At 34.8% G+C, this 27,367-nt stretch overlaps 3 protein-coding genes across 4 annotated transcripts; 1 reads left to right on the top strand and 2 right to left on the bottom strand.

Annotated features, from left to right (window-relative positions):
• The first annotated feature begins 149 nt into the window (after positions 1-149).
• Positions 150-10,806, top strand: Set8 (SET domain containing 8). The gene is made up of 6 exons (XM_076128147.1): positions 150-505; positions 1,969-2,071; positions 2,330-2,750; positions 4,941-5,131; positions 6,062-6,274; positions 6,675-10,806. Exons 1-5 carry the CDS (start codon positions 496-498, stop codon positions 6,267-6,269), a joined length of 933 nt encoding a protein of 310 aa, XP_075984262.1. The 5' UTR covers positions 150-495; the 3' UTR covers positions 6,270-6,274; positions 6,675-10,806.
• Positions 10,804-16,551, bottom strand: Ddx1 (ATP-dependent RNA helicase Ddx1). The gene is made up of 13 exons (XM_076128146.1): positions 15,970-16,551; positions 15,693-15,810; positions 15,302-15,468; positions 14,917-15,048; positions 14,125-14,314; positions 13,661-13,848; positions 13,366-13,490; positions 13,014-13,151; positions 12,530-12,744; positions 11,962-12,077; positions 11,737-11,844; positions 11,400-11,534; positions 10,804-11,106 (listed from the first exon to the last, which is right to left on the bottom strand). The coding sequence occupies exons 1-13, from the start codon at positions 16,417-16,419 to the stop codon at positions 11,002-11,004; spliced, it is 2,187 nt and encodes a 728-aa protein (XP_075984261.1). The 5' UTR covers positions 16,420-16,551; the 3' UTR covers positions 10,804-11,001.
• Positions 16,552-16,841: 290 nt separating this feature from the next.
• LOC142981810 (very long chain fatty acid elongase AAEL008004-like) lies at positions 16,842-25,463 on the bottom strand. 2 transcript variants are annotated; one of them, XM_076127925.1, is made up of 7 exons: positions 25,316-25,463; positions 23,685-23,766; positions 23,203-23,393; positions 20,041-20,181; positions 19,443-19,548; positions 17,231-17,364; positions 16,842-17,138 (listed from the first exon to the last, which is right to left on the bottom strand). In XM_076127925.1, exons 2-7 carry the CDS (start codon positions 23,743-23,745, stop codon positions 16,962-16,964), a joined length of 810 nt encoding a protein of 269 aa, XP_075984040.1. In that variant the 5' UTR covers positions 23,746-23,766; positions 25,316-25,463; the 3' UTR covers positions 16,842-16,961. The 2 variants fall into 2 exon arrangements, with proteins under 2 accessions (XP_075984040.1, XP_075984042.1); XM_076127927.1 differs by having other exon boundaries at positions 25,200-25,351.
• Between the last annotated feature and the right edge of the window lie 1,904 nt (positions 25,464-27,367).

The raw sequence follows: 27,367 nt of genomic DNA, 5'->3' as shown, positions 1-27,367 counted from the left end.
TAGTTTTTCGAGGCTAAAATTCACTCGTAAAAATAGTTTGGAACGCATCATATGAAGTCATAGATCAAAAGGTAAAAAAAACTGCTCTATGACTAATATTTTTAAATTCATTGGTTAAAATATAAATGGGTAGCCAATCAGATGAAAGCAGCATAGGAAAAACAAGCGTCCATTTTCTACAGAAATCATATTAATCAATCTTGACATTTTGGAAGAAATTGAGTGAATTTAGTTTAATTTTTACTAAAATACATGTTATAGTGATTATCATCTTTCGATTTATACGTTAGGTGACCCCAAATACTGTTACAAAATGAAAAATACGTGACATCAAACAGTTAAATCACATGATAATTTCCTACGATCCTAATATGACAAGGTCTGTTACAAAATATTGGTAACACGAGCCAGCCTGGTGTTGTTTGTGTCTCTTAAAACCATTCTTTCGATGGTGTTTTGTGGTTTTACGGAAGTGATTATCAAGTTCAGGTGGCAATGGTGCGAGGTTAGTATAGAATATTTACATAACTATACATAAAATTGTCATGATGTCTATGTTATGTTTGAGGTGTCCTTTGTTCACGATACCCTCTTCTGTGATTACGAGTTCTAATGCAAGTGATTACTACCATATTTCTACATTAATATAATGCAGGTAATGGTCAGCTGGTAATTTATTTCTGATACTAACAGTTAGATGTCACGTTACTCTGAAATATATAGTTTGGTGGTATGCTCTGGATGCTAACCTATATAAAATAGTAACCTAGAGTTTATTTCCACCTAATATAACCTAGAACATAACGGGATTTTATACAAATAACTTCATATTATTATGAATTTTTAAAATAATATTTCATCCCTTGAATGTTACTTTACATTTTATCATATTTCATTAATTATATTTATTTTCATAAAAGTATCTGAATAACTATAAATTCTTTAAAAAAATACACAATGTGAACAGAAGTCTCACCATGTGATTTAGTGCACAGAGTGTTACTTAGAAAAATACTATTTTTTTTTAAATAAATTCTTATTTGTTTTTCTAATAACATAATAATATTGTATTTCGATTAGATATTGTGATTTTTCAACATATTGGTGCCTGGTCTTATCATAAAAGTATAATTTGTCTTACACATAATTAATATATTCTATGGTTTTGGGCTTTTCTACTGTTTCATTATAATACTAAAACTTCTAGTAGTATTGAATTCCTCTGTATATGAAAATATTATATAATAATTATAAAAATAATAACTATTGTATGGTCTTAGCTTGAAAGTTTAGAATTGATCTAAGATTTGGTATTCTGCTCATATTGCCATTTTCTGATTAAAATTATATGTACTGTGTACTTTTTTCACATGGTAACACTATATTTTAACTGGTGATAACATTGCATGTACATAATTATCAAAATTTTGCTATGTACAAGTACTTAAGTATTTGTCTTAAAAGTATGTATGTGTGTTACTGAATTGTTTAAAATATAAATAAAATGTATTTTTTTAAATTAATAATATATTAGTCTACTGAAGGTGAAAAAAAAACTGGCTATGTGGTCACATTTACTATTTAATTTATGATGAGTAAAAGTTAATACATAAAAACCTATTCTTCATTAAAATTATTGTAAAAAAGGTAGTATTTTTTATTATTTGGCACTATTTATTCCGAAGTATTGAATTAAATAAAAATACACAGTTACTTTTTGTAATATTATAATTAAAAATCTAATTACAGCTAATTATCTAGCTGACAAACTACTATATACAAAGTGCATTTCATCTTAATTTCATCACAATACAGTAAGGAAAATCTTGATCAAAACTATTTAATAATGCTTTAATTATTTCTTAGAAAATAGAGAAAATAATAGACTAGGAATCTCCAACACTATAATTTACTTGTAAAATAATTATAAGAAGGAAAAATATATTTAAGCCATATTGTGGTTTCCAGCCAGTAGCTTGATGGCATCCCCTGAGGGTGTGAAGACCCCCCACCGCATAGAACTATGCGAGGAGCAGCCTGTCAGACCTACGCGCAACTATAGAAAGCGCAGGTAACTGAGGCTTTTCTATTATGTGTTTTATCCTTATATACCACATGCTTCATCCTTAGTTACTATGGAACATTGCATGTCATCATTAATTAATGGTTTTCTTCTACTCTCACCCTATATATTTATGTGTTTTAATATGGCTTTGGTTATAAAATGCTTTATTTCACTGGCAATTTATATGTACATGTATATCTGCATGTGTGGTGATAACAAAGTTATAAAATAGGTCATGTTATTAACAGTCTAATTTGCTTAAAGGATAATAGCAGCCACTCAGCCAAAGACTGAGAATGAAGAACTGAAGTCTGAACCCCCCTTGAAGAAGATTGAACTGAGGTCTAAGCCACTGAAGACTAGTAACGGAATTACAAATATGACGAACGGACACACGTTGAGGTCGAGAGCGGCGCGCGCCGCCGCCCGCGCTGCCGAGAGCCACAAACTCACTGAGTATTTCAAAGAGGAGCTCAAAAGTCCTAAAGTTGAACCTCCCCCATCACCCCCTCCTATGGAAAAAGCTATCAAAATTGAAAAAGTTACAAATGGTAACACCAATCACAAGTTAACAGAATATTTTCCAGTAAGACGTAGTGTTAGGAAGACGTCAAAATGTGTGATGGCTGAGAAAATGCGGGACTTGGAGAGGGCTGTGAGAGACCAGAGAGAGGATGGATTACAAGTAAGTTGTTTATTATCTAATGATGCATTTCAATGTCATAGGTGTGTGCAGCTACTAAAAATAACTCACCTCAACATTTTGTGTGGGACTAAAACAACTCACACACTATATTGGGAAGATGAACATTTCTATCTACTTGTTTCATATTTTAAAACAAGCAATACCAATTTCATGAGCTTATTATAATGAATTGTCTGATTATAGTATAGGTACATATATTTCCGATGAAATAACAACACTTAGAAATATAATATTGTTTGTTGATAATGCAATGTTATCCAGATGTTATAATGTATGGAATTCTGTGTCAAAAAAGCAGCCATTTAACTCTAAACTACAATTTAGAGCGTTAAATACAATAGGCACTTAATTATTGAAATTCTGTATGCTATTAACTGCAATAGTTAGAACAGATATCAACAAATCAGGGTGTGTAAAAGAACACATAACAAGAATCTTATTGCACTTTATATTGAATCAAATACACATTAAACGAGCTGCAATTACTTAGTTGCGAGCATGGGTCGGATCGCTCTAATAGATACTAAGTGATCACTTAAATCGTTATATAAAGCCGCGTCGCATATCAAACATGCCTTATACATTACTGCATCTAGCTACAACAGATTCGCAGCGTGATTTAATCTATACTAATATTATAAAGCTGAAGAGTTTGTTTGTTTGAACGCGCTAATCTCACGAACTACAGGTCCGATTTGAAAAATTATTCACTGTTAGATAGGGAGGAAGGCTATAGCCTATAGGCTATATACTTATAGCCTATAGCCTATAGGCTATAAGTATATCATCACGCTACGACCAATAGGAGCAGAGTACCAGTAAAAAATGTTACAAAAACGGGGAAAATACCCATTCTCTCTTATGTGACGCAAGCGAAGTTGCGCGGGTCAGCTAGTGTGTTATACTGTTGAAACTTTTACGACGCTCAATCAATGAGTCATTGCTTCCTGTAAACATTTAGTCCACTAAAAGATAACGAGTAATAGAATTAGCAGTTTTCGTTATTATCTAAGCGTATGAACAATGTGATTACGTGACTTTTATCTTTAATGAGTGACATGACGGTAAAAGCGTCGCGACGTACACACCATCGTGTTTTGATTTATAAAAAAGGTATGAAACGATGGGACTTTTGGGAAATATAGGTGCCATTTTCCTATTTAATTCTAATTAATTATTGCCATTTTCCTATTTAATTAATTCTAATTAAATAGGAAAATGGCAAACGCAAGCAAGGCAAGCAAGAAAACTTATTGGATAGTTTACTTAATTAATCTAACTAGACCACTATCTCTAAATCTTGACACTGAAATGGACTCGTACCGATACCATTAGGCAAGCATTGAAATATATATTCTCCAATTTAAATAGCAAAGTCGCGATTCTTAAGAATGATCAGAAGTAAAGATTAAATTTAGCATCACACCGATCCTGTACTAATTATCGATAAAAGAGTTAACCATCAAATATTTCCAAACAACTGTAGGAACTATGGTTACCTAACAAACAAATCTTCGTAATATTATCTAACACTAAGCAAAGTTAACCTAATGACTTAATATCGCGACTCTACAAATACGGAACAATTACAATGCAGATAGTTTCTTCCTCGGATACTAGATACAATGCAGGTCTTACTGATAAGCGCCTGTTATCATCCCAAGGTCACTTACTATCATCTCTCGAGTAATCACTTTGTGTACAGATTAACGAGAATATTCTCACACTGATGAGATTATGAGCTAATTAATTTGTTGTTTGATCTTCAAAGGCTACTTACAGATCGTTATGTTTATGTAGCCATACATGTAGGGCATTGAATAATGATTTAATAAACAGGATCCGATGAAAATATCGTAGATCTTCCGTTAAGGCATCAGGACTCAAATTGAAGATAACAAAGCTTTACTACTTGGACAATAACTTATATTCATCAGTTCGTGTCTTCGTGTTCATTCGTTGCTGGAGACATCTAAGTCTTTCTAATGATAGTTGCAAGCGTCTCAATCTTATTTTCAGCTGGTACTAAGCTATCGGCAATCCTGCGTAATATTCTGCCTAAATACTCGCATTCTCTGATCATCGATAATAATAATCAGTCTCGACTTCTACTACTACTTGAACTTTACTCTTAACTTGAATTAAAATTTCCTTTTATTTGTTTATCAGGTAGCGTACTTCGACGGCAAAGGTCGTGGTGTGATCGCGACCCGGCCGTTCGGTCGCGGTCAGTTCGTGGTGGAGTACGCGGGCGAGCTGGTGGGCGTGCAGGAGGCGCGCGAGAGGGAACACAAATACGCACAAGACCCCGAGGCCGGCTGCTACATGTACTACTTCAGACATGGCGACCAACAGTATTGGTGAGGACACTATCAATGACTATCATTTTTGTTTAAATTATTAAATGGCTTCATTTCTTTGGCTGTGAACACAATCAGTAGGGGGTCAATCTTTGGTGCGGTCTGTTTATAATAGGAAGCCATATTTTGAGAGCTTTTCTCGGTGGTATCAGGTCGGTCAAACAAACTTGTATGCTTTGCTTGTCTATTCAGATGGCCGCTAATAAGCTCTTGTTGCCATTTTTGTAGATTGGGAATCCTATGTCGTGTGCTAGGGGAAGACCTGAATATAACCCAGATTTTAATGCGGGCTTATGAAGTGCTAGTCCATTTAAAAGACGATATAATTCTCTTAGTAGGTATATCCGTTTACTATTCTCGATAAACAAAAACAACATAATAACCGGTTGTGAGTTTCCTGATTGTGCGAAGTGCAATAAAAACGTAACAGAATGCAAGTGACAGATAAATTAAATCTGTCGATTATGAAACTGTGACGCACGTTGTAACGGAAAACTAGCAATAGATAAATCGTTTGGATGTTATGTAGAGTTTCATTAATATGAGTCACGATTTCACAAGTTGCGAGTGTTGTGACTTGTGACTCCCGGTTGGCAATGGGAATTCACGTTAACATATTTGTTTGGTTTTTTTGTTGACGTAGAAAAATCCTAAACTAAACTAGTTTTCAAAATATGTGGTCATGAATATTTGAAAGATGTATAAAATTATCTGTATTGTATTTGGTGCCGCTGCAGATATAATTTATAAATAATATATTTAACCCATTGCTGTCCCACTGCTGGGCAAGGGTCTCCTCCCGTAATGAGGGAGGGGTTTGGCCTTAAGTCCACCACGCTGGCCAAGTGCGGGTTGGGGACTTTGCATGCCCTCAATAAATGTATGCCTACTTTATAAAAATATTTGTTTTTTTAAAATGTTTGTATTCAGTATCGACGCGACGGCGGAGTCAGGTCGGCTGGGGCGGCTGGTGAACCACTCGCGCAACGGCAACCTGCTGACGAAGGCCGTGTGGGTGGACGGGCCGCGCCTCGTGCTGCTGGCGGCGCACGACATCGCGCCCGGCGACGAGCTCACCTACGACTACGGCGACCGCTCCAAGGAGTCGCTGCAGCACCACCCCTGGCTCGCGCTCTGACCTGGGTGAGTACGCACTACAGCAAACCTCATTTAAAATACATGACTAGGCAACAATGATTTATTTTTGATCACTATCTTTGTCGTGGGAGCCACTGTTCTAATAGAAATTAAAACCCTAGAACCTGAGCACTATCCGCTAACTCCGGGACGATTCAAACAGGGTATAGCGACAGGTAGACAGTTTCTTGACGAGAGTGAAACAGCCGGTATTGGTTAACGGTATCGCTTTAGTGTAATGGTAGGTATACCGTGTAACCATGCGGCTTTTGCTGCCACAAGCGATAGAGGCTGAATAGTGGCCAGGGCTTTCAGAATACTAGTTTTAACTTAATCGCTATTTTCGATGAGTATATTTTCGTTTTTAGAAGGTATGCAGTGAAAATAACCCTCTATGTTTTTCCAGGTACGGTCTCCAGAAATCTCATTGGACTACTAAGAATTATTTATTAATTTAGTCTTAGTTACTATGAAGTTTGTTTGTTATACATTTTTATGTTTGAGATTGGACATTGATGTGTTAAGTAGTGAGACAAGTGGCCTAACATTCTGGATACACGGACGGAGTGCTTGGCTCATGAATAAACTGCCTTACGCAACCCGCGATGAATGACTACGATATGAGAATAAAGACATGCGAGAGGTCTACCAAAACAGTTGCTACTGCCACAGTCTGGTCTTAAAGTCTCTGTGTACCAACTACATCTTGTACGATTAGACGTGATTGTGTCATCTAATAGTAGATTGTTGCAGAGACCTGTGACGAGAAAAATATAATGTATACGTAAGGTTGTATGTCGCTGTTGTGGCAAGAGTTAATCTAAGGTCTAAGCTTGCAAAATGCAGTGTTTTACATGATTATCTGAAACTCTTGGTGAATGTGACCGACTGTTTTGGCACCTCTACGCTAACCCAAAAGATGTTCGACAATTTGTAATATGAACTTCATGTAATATGTTGTAATAATATTATTAAAGCGTGTATCAGTATTTCAAGTTTGTTTTGTGATGAGAGATATCTCAAGTTCATAATAAATGCCAACTGCTTAATTTCTTTGGGTTAAACCTGTTTAGACTATTAGTAGTATGTACTTTTAGATTTTGGTTTTCCTAAGTGAAAGTTATGATATCAAGATTTTGATGTTTATACCAAAAAGTGAAGTATGATGTCCAGTGAATTGATGACAAGGTGTTGGGGCTGAATAAAGAGGCCAGAATAATGTACAAGTAACTGTATGTATTCATGTGAGATGAAGGTACTATCCTCTTTCACTGGACATTACTGTTGGTACTTTCAACTAGATATCTTCAAACAGGGATGTAATGTTAAGCCGAAATGTTCAAAGAACTATTTTGATGATAGTCTAAGTCCAATGTTAAAGATATCAAGTAGATAGTTTCAATTATAGGTGAATATCGCCGTGTGCCTCAAGTACTTGTTAAGTGTACTTGTTAATACCAATGAATAAACGACACGGCTGCGTATATTACGATTATATTAATCGAGAGGGGCTAGTGCGGGAACGATTCAGTCTCACTACCAGTGTGCTACAGATATTGTAACTGTAAAAGTATCGGTAGAAGATTAAAAAGAGTTAAAATTCCGTAAGGATGATGAGATCGTTCACCGCCAAGCCACGTCTGAGAATATTAAACATATACTTTATGTATGATGCCTATGAGGTACAAAATATGACCAAGACATGACGATGGTTGTACAGACTGTTCACGTAACAAACACTCGCCACCGGACACGATACAAACTCGGTCACGACACAAACTCGAATAGTTTTCGTATTTATAATAAATTAGGATTAGGTTTTTTTAATGTTAAGTAATTATTTTCTGAAAGACGTGAGGTTGTAAGAGTTGCTCATTGTGTGTTAATTATAATTTTTATATTTTGAGTCCTAAATTTGCCCAAAGTCCAAATATATTTCTTTCATTTAAATCATGACTCGTTCATTTCATTTTAATTAGAATATCATTTGAAATTCGTGCCGTATTCATTCGTATAACGATACTACGACTGCCCACCGAAGTGAGATGAAAATTAGACTTATCCATCCATTGTTGCATCACAGAACATTATTATAGCAATAACTACTGTAATTAAATGTATAATATTAGGCGCCGACGACTTATACCTATATCTGTATAATTAAAACGAACATGTCAAACCAATAGAGAACAATTATTTTATAAAGATAGATTTTGAGGCAAACTTAATCGGTTTTGAAAATGGGTGAACAAATGACAACCATCTTTTAAACAAACAAGTTTAGAAGAATTTAAATTCTGTGTAGTATAATAATATTATATTTATTTGGTCTCTTTACAAGAATAAAATCGAAGTATAAGTTGCGTATTAAGTTAAATCAAATAATACGCTTCACGCAACTAGCCCAAATCATTATTGGCGAAGTATAATTTCTAAAACGATTATGGTGGGCATACTAATTAATTTTTAAATCGGTTCTAGATTAAAAATATAATAAACAATTTGAGCACTAAATATAAAATTCCTAGTAGTTTTGTTTACGTAGTCCTGTGTATGTCCACTCGCGAGACTCGTATTAGTGATTATAAAGCGTATGTGTGATAGAGACTGTATCCTCGATAGTAAGTAAATATGAGAGACATGAAGATTATATTCTCGTGTCGAGGAGTGTGCCCGCGCCCGCCCGCCGGAGCCTTACTGCCTCATTCGACACCGAGAAAGCATTTTTGATACATGTCAAAGTAGGTGGAAATTTTGTAATGCTAAGAAATTTTTTATATGTATCTTAGTATAAATTAACATAAGATATACAGCTGGTGGGATAGCCGTGGTCACCAAAAGAGTAATTATTAAATTATAAATGTTAATGATAATATAGATATGTGGGTAGCCAGTCTACAAATGTAAATTATGCTTTGTTTGTGACTTATATTTCAAAATTATCAAGGTTAAGACGTAGCGAACTAAAATAAGTGACTGGTGAACCTGATAAGAGTAATGTTACTGAACCAATCGTGCACTTCATTTTTTCTACTTATCATTAGCTAATGTAGCTGGATCTCATGACTAACGATACCCACTCGGGTCATCTTAATACTTCTTATAATCACAAAATTAATGTAAAAGCTTCAAATATTACGATGCCAAATTATTCTATACAAAATTATGATAGTGTCGCACTGAGTACTGCAGTGATATATAAACTCTTACACAAACGATCCAGCGGAATCACTTCTCTATAACATTAGTATTGCTTTTTGTAGTTCCTACTCCCTTTGTATCATGTAACTGAACTAACTCGTGTGATTTCTAACTTAACTACTTCTGTAATAATATACGGCGTTACTGAGAAGGCTTATATTTTATTACTACCTAATCTATGGTTCAAATTAGTGATATCCTCCAATGTAAACGTTGTTAGTTACTCTATCCAACTTCTCTCCAAGTACTAGTTAAACTAATTCAATAATAGATTAATATATTTTGTATTTGAATGCATTTTGTTACTTCAAATGATGATTTGCGCCGCAATGTCAATCAGTTTACTCTACAGATTTTTAAATGATCAATTTTGTATGATTCTACAGTGTTTTAGCTTGTAAATTGGTTACACGAACAGTAAAAGATACCTACAATATGAAATGAAATTGTTAAAAAAATCTGTCGACTGAATTAGATTACAGCGGAATTTTGTAATGATATTATTATTTTAATTAGATCCTTTTAAGTGTTTGATTGATTGTTGTATCAACGATTATAGTTCCATTCAGGCCGCTAGTAGATCATTTTATCCCTAATTTTATGTAAACCAAATCAACTACCACAATTACAATGTACTAATGCACTAGCTACAAATGAGTCGACTGCTCATTTGTTTAGCGCTTATATTGTTGACGATAACTTAATATTATTTCTAGGTTGATAAGACATTATTTATAATTGAAATAAATGTAAATCATTGAAAGTTATTGTTAGACAGTTTCTCCACTGCTTGTGTACTGCTGACTAGTTGAGCATAGATGTTATCATTATTATAATTGTTGCTTACGAGAATGTTTTGTACAATACGAGGTTCGTAGCGATCTCCGGTGCCTTACTTGTAAAGTACATTCTTGACAAGTAATGTTATTCTATAGCCTGTAATAATATTGGCAGTTGTGCAGTGGAGCGTCACTTTAAATTTCACGTTATATTATTGTCTCTTCATATTACACAATGAAGATTATAATTATACGCTGATAGTGCCCGAATAAAGTTTTTGAATACAAATAATATATTTTTATAAATCCAACGTTACTTTTCCGATGCGAAGTTTTTATAGACGAACACATTTTTATATTCCTTGTGAAATATGAAGCGATGGGAATTGCAAAAGATTGGAACTATGATTATTATAACAGTATTGTTAACGGCTATTTTCCTAAGTAGCGGTGTTATGAGACTTAATAATTTATTTTAAAATGCGGGCCGCCACACACTGCCCTAATAATAATCAGTAGCGATTGAGAATTGGGTGAAATATAAAAAATGAACTTTGACATTGTGTTTCATTTATTTTTATTATATTGATAAAAAACGCAACTTGTTACTCGACAAGCTTATTATTTGTTTAATCACAATGTTATCAGTTATAAAATTGGCGTATTCCAATTAAGTAAGTCGACAAGCATCAGTCTATTAACTTATGATAAATTCACTTTAATAAATAATAATCATATATGATGTACATATTTTTAAGCGACTGTCACATTATGATGCATCTTGAGGTAGTAGAGTTGCGCTTGAGACTCGAGCTCCTGTAACGACTTAACCACTGGCGCCATCTGACTCACATGATCCTGTGAACAAGAGTTTAAATAGTTGAATCTAATGTTTATTATCTGCCAGCAATCTGTAAGCTTAACCGACTGAGAGAGGTCAGGTGCAGGACCGACGGCTTTTACGTCCCCTCCGAGGCACGGAGGTCTACGGGTCTCAACTTCCTAACTCCTAGCAATCTCCGAGAATTTTTAACAGAAAACTTAGAAATAAGACTTTGGCCCGACCCAAGATTGGAACCTGAGACCTCTTGAGCGGCAGTCGCATACACTACCGACCGCGCCACATAGGCATAAGAGAGACAATTTCTTACCTGGTAGCCAGTGCCAGCTTGCTTCCTCTTCTCACCGTACACAACTTTGCCATCAAACTCGTTGCACGGCACCTTCATGTCAGGCTCGATCTGTTGAATCGTGATGTTCAGGTGGTCCTCGATTTCAGCTAAATACTGCAAACATCAATAAAAACATTAAATAATCCAAACAGGTATAAAAATACTTTCAATGAAAGGTAAGCCTTAATACATCGTAATTTGATGTCATTAATTATTCATAAATTTTATAAAAGGAGTTCTTTCTTTTTTAATCTTGTGAAAAATCTATTACATAGTAAAAGTATCAGTTAAAAATAATGCTGTATACGTATCATACCTGTGGCTCATTGTACCACATGCAGCATCCTTTAGGTCTGTCGTCGATCAAGTTCGTGTTCCAGCAGTTACGTCCGCGAGAGGAACACCACTCACCGTGGTACCACACCTGTACAAATAACCACCATTAGTATATTTCATTTAGTATTAAGTACGCGAAGGTGCACGTATACGTATACGTGTACGCTAGACTAAAATGTAGTATGTTTAATTTTTGGTAAGTTACCTTTTCAGGCACTTTAGAGACGAGACTAATGGCAAGACCCATACGCTCAGCGCGACCGACACGACCAATACGATGCACGTAGTTTGACTTCTCATCTGGCAGCGTTACGTTGATCACTGGAAAAGAAAAAGTAAATATAAATTGATGTTTGAGAGCTAGTTTTACATAGGTCAAGATGTCTTTATCCTCATGTTCATTTCTAAAACTAAAACGTAAAGAAGTTAACAGTGATACTTATTAGGTATTTTTAATTGAACATTAAATTAACATCGGATTTCATACATGAAACATATAAAACACTAGCTGACCCGCGCAACTTCACTTGCGTCACATAAGAGTCATAATTTTCCCCGTTTTTGTAACATTTTTCGTTGCTACTCCGCTTCTAATAGTTGCAGCGTGATGTTCTATGAAGCCTAAAGCGTTCCTCGATAAATGGTCTATTCAACACAAAAATAATTTTTCAATTCGAATCAGTAGTTCCTGATATTAGCGCGTTCAAACAAACAAACTCTTCATCTTTATAACATTAGTATAGATGTATAATGAAACATGATTAGATACTTACTAAATGGTAAGCCAGAGATATCCAATCCTCTAGCGGCGACGTCAGTACAGATAAGAAACTTGACCTGGCTCTGCTTGAACTTCTCGAGGTTAGCCTTGCGCTCGGGCGGCTTGCGGTCACCGTGCAGGCACACGCACGAGAACTCGTTGCCGTATGACTTCAAGTACCGCTCCAAGTTGTCACAGTCTAACTTCGTACGGCAGAAGATTATAGCCCTGCGAAGAGAGAAGTTGTTTAATGATTTTGTTCGGCACAAAAGTTTGCACTTATGTAGTAAGATATGTAATAAAAATGCCGTAGATTAATAAGGCTTACTTTCCTCTTACGCTAACTTCGGTGGTGTACGCTCGACAACACAACCGAACACATGATATTGCGCGGCACTTTTCCTACGTAGCACGTAGCCGACGGTGTGCCCGACCAATGTTTGCAACAGACTCAGCGTAGGAAAATAGGTAGCTTAAACGTTTTTGTATTCAATTACCGGTCCATCTTGTGTTCCTTGATGGCGCGTACGCAATACTCGCCCTTCAGTATCTTAACAGCCTCAGATAGAGTCTCCGGTGTGGTGTTACCGCTGCGAATATTGTCCTTGGAGTGCACCGCGTCTGTCTGCACGTGCCTGCCAATCAAATCAAAACAATTCTTCGATTAATTAAAACGTGTTTAATAACTATTGGTAACATTTATCTTATCTAATTTTTCGCCAGGATTTATTATTTGGTTCTATTCAATGGACTGCGTGCAAGAAAAAGGAGCCTAAAACTGCTCTTAAATTCTGCTTTTTACTACGCAATAGCTGAAATATAACTTGTAGTTGCTTAATAATAACGTACTTGCGCAATGTTTCCCAAGTACGATCTCTCTGAGGGTCCACGTTAACGACGACATGGTGCACCGTCTCCGGCACCGCGTCCTCGCCCTTCAGGTCCACCCACGTCGGGAAGTGCATCAACTTCTCCTGTTATAATAAAAGGGACTATATTATTTATTTTTGAGATGCATAAGAAAAAGATTTTATAAAGGGATAAAGAATAAATAACTTTAGAACATGACTTAATTGAAAGCTCAATTAAAGAAATATTACGTTGGTACCAAATCTTATTTGTATAATCAATATTTTCAACATACCGCCATTTTCTTAACTTCAAAAGCGTGCAGCGTGGCAGAACAGACCACCATTTGTAATCGTCGTCCATCTGATGTGATCTTGGGTATCTGTCGGTGCAGGCGATCAATGAGCTCACCATACCCGGCCTTTAGCAGACCGTCCGCTTCGTCGAGCACGAAGAAACGACAGTGAGTTAAAGCTAAATAACCTGGGGACACGAACAAGAAATGATATTTAGTAGAATAAATAATAAATATTACCTTTTTGACTTAGAACTCATTTGTTTGTTGATTTTCTCATTTCATGATACGAGGATATTAAGTACTTTTCAGAATCGCAACTTCAAAAAAATTTTACACATCCTTGTCCATGTGTAAAATATGTTTGATGGACCGAAAATCAGAATGCTTCATGCTGAGCAGGCTCATTTTACTTAAAATACATTACTAAATTTTATTGAATCAATAAAATATGTAGGTGTTACCTCCTTGAATGAGATCCTCAAGTCTTCCAGGCGTGCCGACTACAATATCCACACCAGAGTTAAGCTGATTGATTTGATCTTTAACATTAACACCGCCGACAACAAGCAGCTCTCGAACTTGAGGGTTGTCCAAGTGCTTCTTAAACTTGGTGATCTGATTACAAGTCTGTTCTGCTAACTCTCTTGAAGGCTGCAAGAGAACAACAATGTAGGGCACTTTATATTACTTGAACTTTTTTAGTGCATTAGAACTCAAAATTAAAACTAGATTTGGTATTGCTTATAATGCTAAGAAAAATCTATTACCAAACTATAATAAACTAGCTGACCCGCGCAACTTCGCTTGCGTCACATAAGAAAAAATAAATCAATTTTTTTCCCGTTTTTGTAACATTTTTGACTGCTGCTCTGCTCCTATTAGTCGTAGCGTGATGATATATAGCCTATAACCTTCCTCGATAAAGTAGCTATCTAACTCTGAAAGAATTTTCCAAATCGGATCAGTAGTTCCTGAGATTAGCGCGTTCAAACAAACAAACAATCAAACAAACAAACTCTTCAGCTTTATAATATTGGTATAGATATTGCAACACTTTTGTGACTAGTACGTAACTAAACCATATTTTTTCTTTTTTTTTAGTGTCTGATGGTACTGAGATAGTCTAACTAAGTATCAGTCAGAGTAAAACTGTCTATTGCCCAATAGAATATGTAGTTTAGCAGCACCAGCTCATAATAAGAACTAACAGTAAAGCTATTGACAACAATAAGCATAAAGATTATTATATTTACCTCAATAATAATGGCTTGTGGTGCATTGTTGACAGGTTTGGCTTCAGAAGCTGCCACAGCTGACACCATGTTTAATTTCACACACTCCTTGGGTGCTTGGTTTAATGCTATGTATTCACCTGATGGTGGGTACTGAAATGAAACAAAAACAAAAATTAGATAAAAGGCTTTTTATATTATCTATTTAAAAAACTGTAGCCTAGCTTCAAAACAACTATATATTATATAGATACACTCATATATAGAAATTTGAGAACAATCATTAAATGTAAGAATTATAATAGTTACTAGTGTTTAGTCATCTTAAAATTGCATTAATCAATCTAAAATGTACCAAAATGCTTCACCCTCATAATTTATTTAATTAAAAAAATTATGTACATACTTTAAAAGGTGTTGCTCCAAAGTTGAAGCTCATTTCAGCATTCTTGAGTACAACTGCTGGGAAGTAGCACTCTGCTCTCCGAGGAGGATCCAGCTTGAAAGCAACTCCCAGGTCTTCACCATTCTTTGTGTAGCGGATCTCTCCATTGTTTAAGTTTAATTGGCAACCTAGTGTTGTGTTGAAAGAGATTAAAAATGCTCTGCATGAAGTCTGGTATATGATTGATATACAATTGAAGATATCCCTAGTCTCTCTAGAGACATGTTGTTACATATTTAGATTACTATAATGATATATTGTTTACTTTACATAATCATGCAATTGATTTCAAACTATTATACCTTGTTTTGTTATTCTCTGTCTGAGAACTACTGAGATGAAGGTAACTTACCAATGACATCATTCATTCCATATGCACCACCATAATCATCAAAATTCTTTGAATTTGATTTCTTTCCCGTGCCTCCAAAACCAAAGCCAAACCTATCAGTACCAAGATCTAGACGAGCCTAAAATTAAATGTATGTAATTTATTACAAACATATTTGTGTAGCATTTTACAATATGATGCAATAAACAACATGGTATTTGTCATAGCTAAGTTAATGAAATTTCTTATTTCAAGTGAAACTAAAAGCTACGACATATTATTTAATATTGATACTCACAGCCTGAGTGGACCAGCCAACTCGACACAGCCCTTCATCAGTGACAGTGGCTTCATAATAGTAAGCACCCTTTGTATGCACACCCTTAGTGGCTCTAGACCCGTGCCAGCCCTTCTGATCACGAGACTGACACCTAAGCCCGTCCGGAGTCACCGCCAGAGCGTCTGTACGGTCAAAGAACGACATCGTCCATTCTGACGACGCCTGAGCTATAACCTTACTTCCCTTTCCTTCCTGTATGTCCTTTAAAGTTTCCCATACAATCTGTATGATAGGCAAGCAGAAAGCTCCAGTCTTTCCACTACCGGTTTCTGCAGCCATAAGCACGTCACCACCTCCTAAGATAAGTGGAATCGCCTCGGCTTGAACATCTGTTGGTAATGTCCAATCCATTTCCTCGATAGCCTTTCCCAGTTCGGAGAGGACACCGAACTCCTCGAAAGCAGTCATTGTGACGTAGGTCTAGAATACCGAGATTTAATATTAATTACAGATACGATTTATTAGAAAACCACGGCACCAAGCCGGATCAATTTCCAATATTGACTTGTCTGTCAAAAGTCAAAACTTCTGAAATTGTCAGTCGCCGGTGTTCTTTCTGACAGATGATATAATGTCATCAGGCTCCATTCTGCAACTTTTTGATTTAATTTACTAGACACCCATTCCACGCTCAGTAGGTATCTTTGGAATGTTTCCATGAAATAATCAATATTGTTTGATATCATCTATCTTTCTATCTCTTATTCAAGTAGTTGTATATAGTCCACTCCATTTTTTATTATGTCCTGATTGCAATGGATGTTTTTTTTTGTTTAAAAAATTGTTAGCCTGATAAAAACTTGTCATGGGATACATAAATAAAACAAAGGTTATTTTAAATTATAAATTAACCTAAATACGTATTTATTGTTATTATAACAAAATAATCATAATCATAAAATAATAATTATATTTTAATAATATTCCTTAGCATACACATTCATATCTAACTAGTTCGTCTTATTTTTATTTTTCTTTCGAATATATTCCTTGATATAAAAGTCAGTAAATAAGAACAAAATAAATATGTTGTGTGGAAGGAACATGAAGGAGACCCATTTGGGGTATTCGCAGGAGGGCTCAAACAGCACGTGTCCAAAATGTAGGATCAATAGCAGGAACTGCAACTGTAAAATAAAAATTTAATTTGTTCGAGTTAGTTCAAGCTGGCAGAGATTGAAGGGCAACGAACTTATAATGGAATCCGTTGATGTCTTACAATTTGCAGCTGTGTGATGTACTTCTTCCACCACTGGCGAACCCACTGCGGTCGTACGATGGAGATCAGGTAGTAGGAGTACATGACGGCGTGAACTATTGAGTTGATGAAGCCCAGCATCACACCATGGCCACCTGTCGATGAAAACGAATAATATTTTATTTTATATCCTTGTGTTCTGCGGTATCCTTCCCCAATTATGTTTTGCTAATAATTTTCAATGACCGGTGTAGACTGTGCTTATTTGTCTATGACTGCCGGAAGATCTCACCTATTATGTTTTTAAAGGCACATAATTTATTGAAGGTATTTACCACTAATATCTTCTCGAACTTAAAATATGTGGGGTTTGTACCTTACCATCTTTATGCAAGCTACTTGACTTTGATCTCGAACAATTATTTGTGGATCGCACAAATAATTGTTCTGTGGGGGAATCGAACCCACGACGGTAGCGGCGTGGTGACCTTAACCACTACGCCACGGATAACTTATTTTTTTTTACAGATGTAGTTACAAAGTTACCATAATGCTACTCTAAAACATAACAGAGTAGATAGACTATTTTGTTTTAGATCGTCATTATTAGTTAGTTAGCGGCTTAAGCTGCAAGACACCCTGAACAGCAAACACGTCAAGTTACGCACTTTCGGCTGCAACTAATGTTACTAAAATACCTTGTAAATAAAATTAAAAGTGAGTTATTATACAGTTAAAGGATGTTTGGCCAATATCCTCCGATTCTACTTTCTACTGAGGTGGCGCGTGCGGCGCGCGGCGGAAGAAGGAGCTTGCGTATTATGCCATTCATGTTCAGGCACGCGATCTCATCATTGCCTTCAACGTTGCACAATACACTCATTTGTAATTTGGTGTTGGTTTTGGTACTAACGACAATTATTATTATACGCAAACCCATTATTGTGTCTTAATCATTTAGTTATTATTCAAACAATGGCTCAGCGTGATTTCGTCCCGCTACATTTACGCAAGAATTACATTGGAAGAGGGTACTTTACATATGTATAAATACCATAATAAATTTTGAGAAACAGAATTGCTCAATGACGATGAATGCAACCTTTTACAAATTTCTCTCTAGGTTTTAACTCAAGAGTTAACTAGGTAGTACCTACCTACATAAAGCTATAGGTTGGGTAGCCGAATACTTCAGAAAATAAAATCTAGTTGAGTCATTTTATTAAAATTCGTTTCATTTTAGTTTTTTTTAGCTCTACTCAGTGATCTATGAGTCATGTCAAGAATATTGTTGTATGTAAGCATACAATAGAATAGGCGGGTAAGATTATTACCGTGTAATGCAATAATGTCACCAAAGATTTCTTGGTTTATGCGTCCAGCTCTACTCTACTGGCGAAGTAAAATGAGGTTAGACGAATAGAATAATGTAGAGAGGCACTTCGGCTTACTTCTTTCAACTTTACCTCGCCTCGGCCGACTTCCGTTTTGTTGTCGGTTTTTAGTCGCCGAGTCAAAGGGCACGAAGTTACCTACACACTACACGAATGAGCTCCTCGCGAAGGTGAACGAATGTGTAGTGCATCACTTCGGATTTCAGTCAACTTCGGCTGAGTATTTCGCCGAGGAACTTAGCGAGCAGTGAAGAGGAGGCATTAGATTTTCGACATGGCAAACCGGGTAGGTACCTACTGACGTTTTCAGATGAACATACATACTTACATAAAATCACGCGTTCTTTCTATAGACTAGAGAACATCACTTGGCTCAATCCTTACATACTCCCGGTACTGCATTCACATACATCATCTTCATAAATGAATTTGATGCTCTCTCTCTCTCTTATCGAATGGTTAGTGGTCAACCTATTGTATTCATTTAACGACTGCTATCTTAATTGATAACAACCGGGAACGACTTTTTACGTGCCCTCCGAAGCACGAAGACGCCCAGTTCAAATACCACTTTGCGGTAGCCCATCTATGGAATGACCGCGCCAAGTGTTGCTTAACCCACTGATCGCATACCAAACGGTGAGCGCATAACTGGCTATGGGCGCCTCTAAAATCTAATTTGATGATGAGACGAGTACCTACCTAATGTACGAAAATTCGTAATAACTCAAACTCCTTTGCTTATGTTGACGAAGTCATGTTCATCTTGTAGTACCGCTTACAGACACACGAAAGCCTAAAAGTTAAAAGCTCGTAGTTGTTAATAGTATTTTCCTTACCTGGGACATATTTAGTGCCGATGAATCCAAGTAAACACATTCCTAAGTGGTGATAGACATGTAGGAACGATACTTGGTTGTACTTCTTTCTCAACACGAAGAAAACCTGTTGACAAAACAATGTAAATGTTACTTAAAAGTTATCTCAATCTGTTAATTCTTTGTAAAATAATTTCTCCAAATAAAGATATCTATGAAAGCCATCTCAACTCATAATAAGATTACAGATTGAACTTTGACTTTGGCAGCATGTGCAAGGGACAAGCGAATGTGTCACTATCGCCGATAGCAAGTGACACCATTAGTTTTGAGATAAACAATGTTTTCGGCTGTTTAATTATTATTGTGTTCTACTATTAGAACATTCCCCGTAACTACGGTTAGGTCGGTATGCTGTAGTTGCAACTACTTCTTTAAAATAAGAGGCCGTCACAGAAACTGCAAAAGATATGATTGGAGCAACATTGTTGTCTGTCGCCATTGCTTATTACAGAAAGAGCCTTTATTGACTTGATAGAATTACCTAAGTATCTAAATAATTATTCCACGCTATTGACCTGCTAAGTTATGAAGACAACTCGACGTATTTTAGGCTTACCGTGTCCATGAGATCAATAATCTTGATGATGTAGTAGAGCCATACTTTACTGACGACCACTCGTTCCAGTTCGGTGTCCTCGTAGACTATCTTTTGACACCACATGCTGTAGTGACCGCTTAGATATAGCCTTGTCAAACACTGTGGATAAACGAGAAAATGTATATTATAATGTCACAGTTGACCAGCATTGTAGACGCATAGCCTAAAGCCCCTATTTTGTTAGATACTTGAGATCCTTGCGTAATTGTGAAAGAGCAGAGGACAGCACGTATCGACAACGAAAAAGCAGTTTCGTCTTTTAAAGATTTTGGTAAAAAGGCCAAACCTTCCTCTAAGGAAAACCTAGACCCCTAAAAAATATCTTAAAACGACTCTCGGCTCTCTTCCACATATTATGTTGTTTACTTCCGATTCGTGCTATCCGTCTCATTTGAATACATTCAGTAAATTGCATTTGTAGGGATTTAAGCTTGTTACCCATTAATAATAATAAGTAAGACTGGGTTATAAGCATATTTTCCTAATTAAATAATAATTTTGTAGATAATAAGTGTCATCGGCCTGAATTTTCTAGGGTTTAGCCAAATTACTTAAAACCGATTAAAGGGTTAATTAATTTGACGTTGTTCTCAATGATCACTACAAAAAATACACAATATTGATTTCACATATTTTTCATTAAATTTGATTAAGAAGTAGACTTAAGAAAGTACTTAATGTTTCATGTAATTTGTATTTATTTAAACGGTTCCCTTGCATAATACTTATTTCAATCACCATTTTTGTAAATAATTATTGTGGAGGTAGGTACTTTATTTGTAAACAACAATTAAAGTAAATATGCCAAGGTTTAAGCTACAATAATTCGATAGAGATATTTCCAATTTTTCACAATCAAATAGCAGAGCTATCAAATTGAAATGTCTATTAATTCTCACGCAACAACAAACGCACACCGACAGCACGTGCCAGTGGATGATGAGACAATAAATAAGTACTTACATGTACATACCTACACTATGCAAACAACTACAGTTGTTAAAAAGTAATTTTGAAGTGTTTTAAAACAGAAGGTTTTATAAAGTGAAACATAGACAACATGTTACTGTTGAGAAAAACAGTTAAACCTACCATTCATTACTTATTTACTTTTACGGCAATAGAATTACTCTGTATTTGATTACCATTCATTTAAGACAAGGTATAATAGCTTCACTTAGATGGAATAAACAAAAAATGTCCTTTAACATACTATCGAAGCAAGCATACTTAATATTTAGGTATGGGTTGGTCTGTATTACGTAAATTGACTACCAGCGTCATTTTACGTTGCGTAAATATCACGCATTTCAGGAAAAGATTTAATTCTGAAACCGATACTTTGTTAACTTATTAAACAGAATTAAATGAAGTAAGTAGATACAGTCTACTTTAATTTAGTTTTATTTGAATAAAACTGTATTTTGTGGTTTTCCACTACTTGTACTTTGTGACAGCACAGAAATGAGTTTTTGTTTACTGATTGTTAATTCGGTGGCCTTGTTCAATCATTCATTGTACCTACATTTTCGTAATTATTCGGAAAAATAATAATTACGAAAAGTACTTTGCACCTACCTATAAGTATCTATCATAATGTGTTTAGATATCGTAATCGTTATAACTAACTAGACTCAAAAACACTTAATTTGATCTGAATTTGAGAATAAGTTTGTATGTAAAAAAGGATATTGCGGCAAAGTTCCATATAAGGAGACATACCGGTAGATAAGTATCTACTTAGATATAAGTACAGTAAGTACAACAAGTAATAATTGACAGTATCATAAATAGAATTGAATAATAAATAAAATAAATATTATGAGCTATATTAGAGTTTTTAGAAAACCTAAACTTGCCTGATGTACAAATTGCATGTGTTGTAGTAGTAAATACGTAAAACAGTGAATATTTCACAAGATAATTAAACCAGCACGGCGAAGCACCGAGCAAGCCCTGCGTATCCTTTACCTTGGCTTCATAAATTAATTGTCATTTCCTACCCACTTTTCACGACTTGCAATTTATGCTTTCGTAACCAAAGGAATTTAACGCAATTTGTTTTAGTAATTCAGCACCTTATTTAAACTATTTGTATATTTTATACTACTCCTAGAAAATAAGCATCTAATATACCTACTATCAGAAGATAGTTCACTACGCGTGGACTCGAACTTTTCAGAATAAAAAAATGTTACTGCTTAGTAATTTTGTGAATACTGATTACTATTCCTACTTGCCTGATAAATATTTATATTTCCCAAAATAGAACATGAAAATATCACAACCCTTACTCATTTATGTGTAGAATTCATTTTAATTTAAATGTAAATCTACGCTATTGTTTACTATAACATTATTTCAACTAGCTAGGAAATTTTACGGGTCGTTGTTCCCTTAAAACTAAACAATAATACAGAGGTACACGTCATGTACGCGTATGTACCTACAATAATGTATATAGGTCACAACACAGTAATTTATAAATATCTTCGAAAATTGTTAGTCTATATGTATAAAAGTGGATTTATATAGTGCCCTTTTCAGATAAATTCCCAGATTAAGAGAAATAGAGAAATTATTTTTACGACTTTCAAAGCAATTCATGATCTGCTTACACGAAGTCTTCAGGTAACAATTATTTATCTTAAATAAATAATAAATAAATGTAACCCATTACTGTCCCACTGCTGGGCAAGGGTCTCTTCCCGTAATGAGGGAAGGGTTAGGCCTTTAGTCCACCACGCTGGCCAAGTGCGGGTTGGGGACTTTGCATGCCTTCAATAAATGATTTATACATTTTATTATCTTAGTAGAACATTAAAAATGGTTGTGTACTTATAAAGAATTTAACTTAGAAATGTATATTATTACGGCTAGTTGCACGATGTGAATAAGTTTCAAAATTTAATTTTTTTTTGCTCACGCCGGAACACAATGCGATTATTATGAAAATGACATGCATATTTTACTAAAGTAAACAAAGGTGCTAAAATTCAATTTACAAAGCATTTTCTAAGCATCATAATTAAGTATACTTATTTGGTAACTAATTTGTGTGAGTACACTAACCAGTTTCAGTAGAATTTGTTTTTCAAAAATTAGTAATTCGGTACTTACTTGTGCTACGAGATATCCGGATAAAACTATTTGAATGATATTGTACACGATGATGGTGTTCTTGAGATTGTACGGCTGGCGGTTGGCCATGAAGGCGGGTCCCCAAGACTTAACGAATCTGTGGTACACGTACATTATCACGATTATCGGGATCGGGTTGGACACCAGCGGGAATTTGTTCGTCCGAGGATCTGGAAATAACAATTGAAATCAATAACAGCACCCATGTAACAATAAGAAAATGCGCTTTCGAACAGATAAACTGATTAATATTAATTGATAATCACTCATTTTTTTGAGTTTATGTTGATCGTAATACAGCAATAATGTGAATTACATTTTCCTCTTCTATTTACTTAATAAGTTTACACTTTAAATAAATAAAATATTTTAAAAAGGCAGAGATACCTGATACCTGAGGAAAGAGGCTGAGATACCTAGATAGAAGAGATACGAAAAGTTTTGAGTGTTTAGTTGCTTACCTGCCAGATCATCATTGACGAAACGATAGTACGTCGTTATGTTGCCTATTAACGTGCCCATGATGAATGATGGCTGAAGCCTCTGTAACAAAAAATAAATATAACAAAACCATTGCAGGAGAGATGGTTGAAAATATCATCACTATATTAATTAATGACGAAACTATATAACAGAGGAAAATTTAAACGGTAATTTTCATTAGTTCCTAATGAAAATGCGAGTGAATTGTACAGGCACTCTTTGCACCTAGGACAGTCGCCCTATATGACACGGCAACTTGTTAATTACCTACATTAACTATAGAAATGCTCATTTAAATATTTATACATACGATAAATTACTTGTAGCGGTTAATGACCCTAAGGACAATCGATGTAAACTATCACTTTAAAAGAGAGGCTTCTGGCTTTTACTTTATTTTTTACTAAGAACAGCATGAACCTTGAATCGATGATCTGTGATTTTTGTATACCTACAGCTTAACCCAAACCCTGAAAATATTTTATGCAAATTATTGTAAATGTAAAATTCTATGTAAATCAAAAAATATGAACAAAATTAATATATAGTTAAGAATACATTTACATAGGATCAGTAGGTACCAGAATTTACATTTACAACGTTTTTTTTACTACAAATATTATTTTCTAATTCGCTTTAATGTTAACGATGTATAATTTTATTTTAAATACTTATTGAATTCCATCTTATAGGGCATACACACTTTTTAATTACTTTCTTAATCAAATTATCGTTAAAAAAATATACTTGTCGTAAAAGTGGTACAGTGCATCTTCGCATTTGTAAGTAGGTTCTTGATAAAAAAAATAATTAATTAATTTTATTAGAAAATATTGTTTATTAGTTTTTTTGTCGTTATAATGAAATTTACTACAAACTGATTACATTGGTTATTTAATTACTATTATATCTATTACGTATCGAAATCTCTTTTTAATCTCACACGTAGACTCCCGCACTAAAAAGTTGTAGGTCTGTAGGTACTACTAGAAACTTATTTTGTGTCTCGGGAGATATTTCAAAAAGATAAAATTACCTTAATCCACTCAAAGAACTTAAAATCAAATACAAATCACCACTTTGATACAACAAAATAAAAATCTCAAATTAATGAAAGTACTTAAATCTACATGAAATTTTGTCAGCTAATATTATTATAGTTATTAAACATTTAATCATTTACTTAGAATTTTAGATTTTCAATACTGAATAAATCAATAATATCGTATTTATTGATTACACATTTTACACAGGTCGGTTAAACTTAAGACGCTTGCATAGAGTACATAATATCGCTTTACTACTAACACTTAACAAAAAATATTTTCCTAACTGAGATAAAATTTGAGTTAAACTGGATCCCAAAAGCACATTATTTTAAACGACTAGAGGGCTAAATAAATAACATGTCCATATTATACAGATTTTTCACTTTAAAAATCTTACTTGTTCAAATTCTAAAGTTCAAAACATGTAGAGCAAGAAATATTTACCGTAAAGATTGTTCAAATCCGAAAAAAAACACTGATTGTTGAACTTATAAAATTAATTTGTTCATTTCGTACAAAATATGTTTAAATATAAAGTCCAATAAACAAAGTAGTTGTACCTGGACAATGAGGTAGCGACGTGTTAGCCCACTCAAATATAGATGTTGATTGAAGAACGGATGGCGCGAACACAGACCCTATGCAACCGACTGGCCGCCGTCAATGAATTAAATAAACTGATTTAATTAAATACGCATATTATTTACCTCCATTGCACTAAAACACGACGCGGTTTAATGAACTTCATCTACTTAAATACTTATTTTAATTTTTATTTCCTAGTGTAGTACGGAGTACCTACCAGTTGTCGTCACTTCATCACTTGCTCTATCGTTGCAGGAAAAACATCGTTATGAAACCTTGCACGCCTAAAATTTTTCCAATACTTTTACAGAGTCCCCAACCCACACTTGGCCAGTGTGGTGCTACATTTGGGAGGCGACCCTTGCCCAGCAGTGGGGCAGTAATAAGTTAAAAAAAAAATAGCTAGATAGATATACTTATTTAATCTTAAACATTTGAAAACCTTCGTAGATATATTATGTAGAGCAACAGTTGAAAATACACTCTTACATAATATGCGTGAACTAAAGGTCTTTAGTAGTAACCCTACCTACCTAGTATTATTAAATTATACTAATACTACTTAATACTTTATTTATTTGAAATTTTCCGCAAATATTCGATAGACTCCACCTACCTCACTCGCAGAAATTAAGTACCGTAAAACGGGGTGAATAGAAACAATTTTCAACTTTGTCCTAAAAATTTGTTGCGAATAACTTGTTATTTTTATTGTCGGGTTATTCTATATCATGACCGGCGCCATGAAGAAAGAGCTAAAATCATATTTGTCGAAAAATATGCATAATTTTACGATATTTCCTTAAAAAATGGTCAATTTCTATTCACCCAGCGATAGGGGTAAATCGAAACGACCAAAGGGGTGAATGGAAAAACTGTTAGGGCTGCCAAAGACGACTTATCCAACATGCTGAAAAGGGAGGTTGTGTGTTTAAAAATTGAAATAACCGTTGATAATTACACAAGCTGACCCGCGCAACTTCGCTTGCATCACACAAGAGAGAATGGGTCAAAATTGTCCCCGTTTTTGTAACATTTTTAACCCGTACTCTGCTCCTATTGGTAGTAGCGTGATGATATATAGCCTATAACCTTCCTCGATAAATGGACTATCTAAAACTGAAAGAATTTTTCAAATCGGACCAGTAGTTCCTGAGATTAGCGCGTTCAAACAAACAAACAAACTCTTCAGCTTTATAATATTAGTATGGATGAGTATAGATTCGTATAGATTAACTCAAAAAATAAAACAAGATAACCTAACTAACTTTCATTCTATATGCAGTAGTTTGCCGTTATGATACAATGATATTGTGAATTTCAGAACATTAATAACTATTAATTTTTCATTGTTTATGTTAATTTTGTTTACAGTTTTTGACAACCCTATTTATTAATCTCTATTGACCCCTCACTCGTTTCTATTCACCCCTTACGCGTTTCTATTGAACCCTGCTATGTTTCCATTTACCCCATACTGTAGTTCTATTCACCTTCAAACGATTCTATTCACCCCGTTTATACAAAAAATGACTATTTCTGTGATTTAAACATATTTTTTAGGTTTAAAAACGTTTTTTCAATTAACAATATTGTATCTTTATAGATTAACTAGCTGACCCGCGCAACTTCGCTTGCATGAGAGAGAATGGGTCATAATTTTCCCCGTTTTTGTAACATTTTTTACTGGTACTCTGCTCCTATTAGTTGTATCGTGATGATATATAGCCTACATCATTCCTCGATAAATGGGCTCTCTAACACTGAAAGAATTTTTCAAATCGAACCAGTAGTTTCTGAGATTACCGCGTTCAAACAAACAAACAAACTCTTCAGCTTTATAATATTAGTATAGATATACACCTAAAGAGATAAACACTTCAAACAACTCATTAGAAAAGAAATCCCACTTTAAATCCAAAGATTTGGAGGTCGATATTAAGGCATTCGAGGACGGTTGTCTTTGAAGCATTTTTTTGGGTATAAATATCATTTTAAACATTTAAACAATTATGACACCGCAGAGA

Source organism: Anticarsia gemmatalis, chromosome 20 (assembly GCF_050436995.1).
Source record: "Anticarsia gemmatalis isolate Benzon Research Colony breed Stoneville strain chromosome 20, ilAntGemm2 primary, whole genome shotgun sequence".
NCBI classification, from domain to species: Eukaryota; Metazoa; Arthropoda; class Insecta; order Lepidoptera; family Erebidae; genus Anticarsia; species Anticarsia gemmatalis.
Note: the sequence above shows the minus strand (reverse complement) of the source record. Positions and strands in the feature narration are given on the sequence as shown.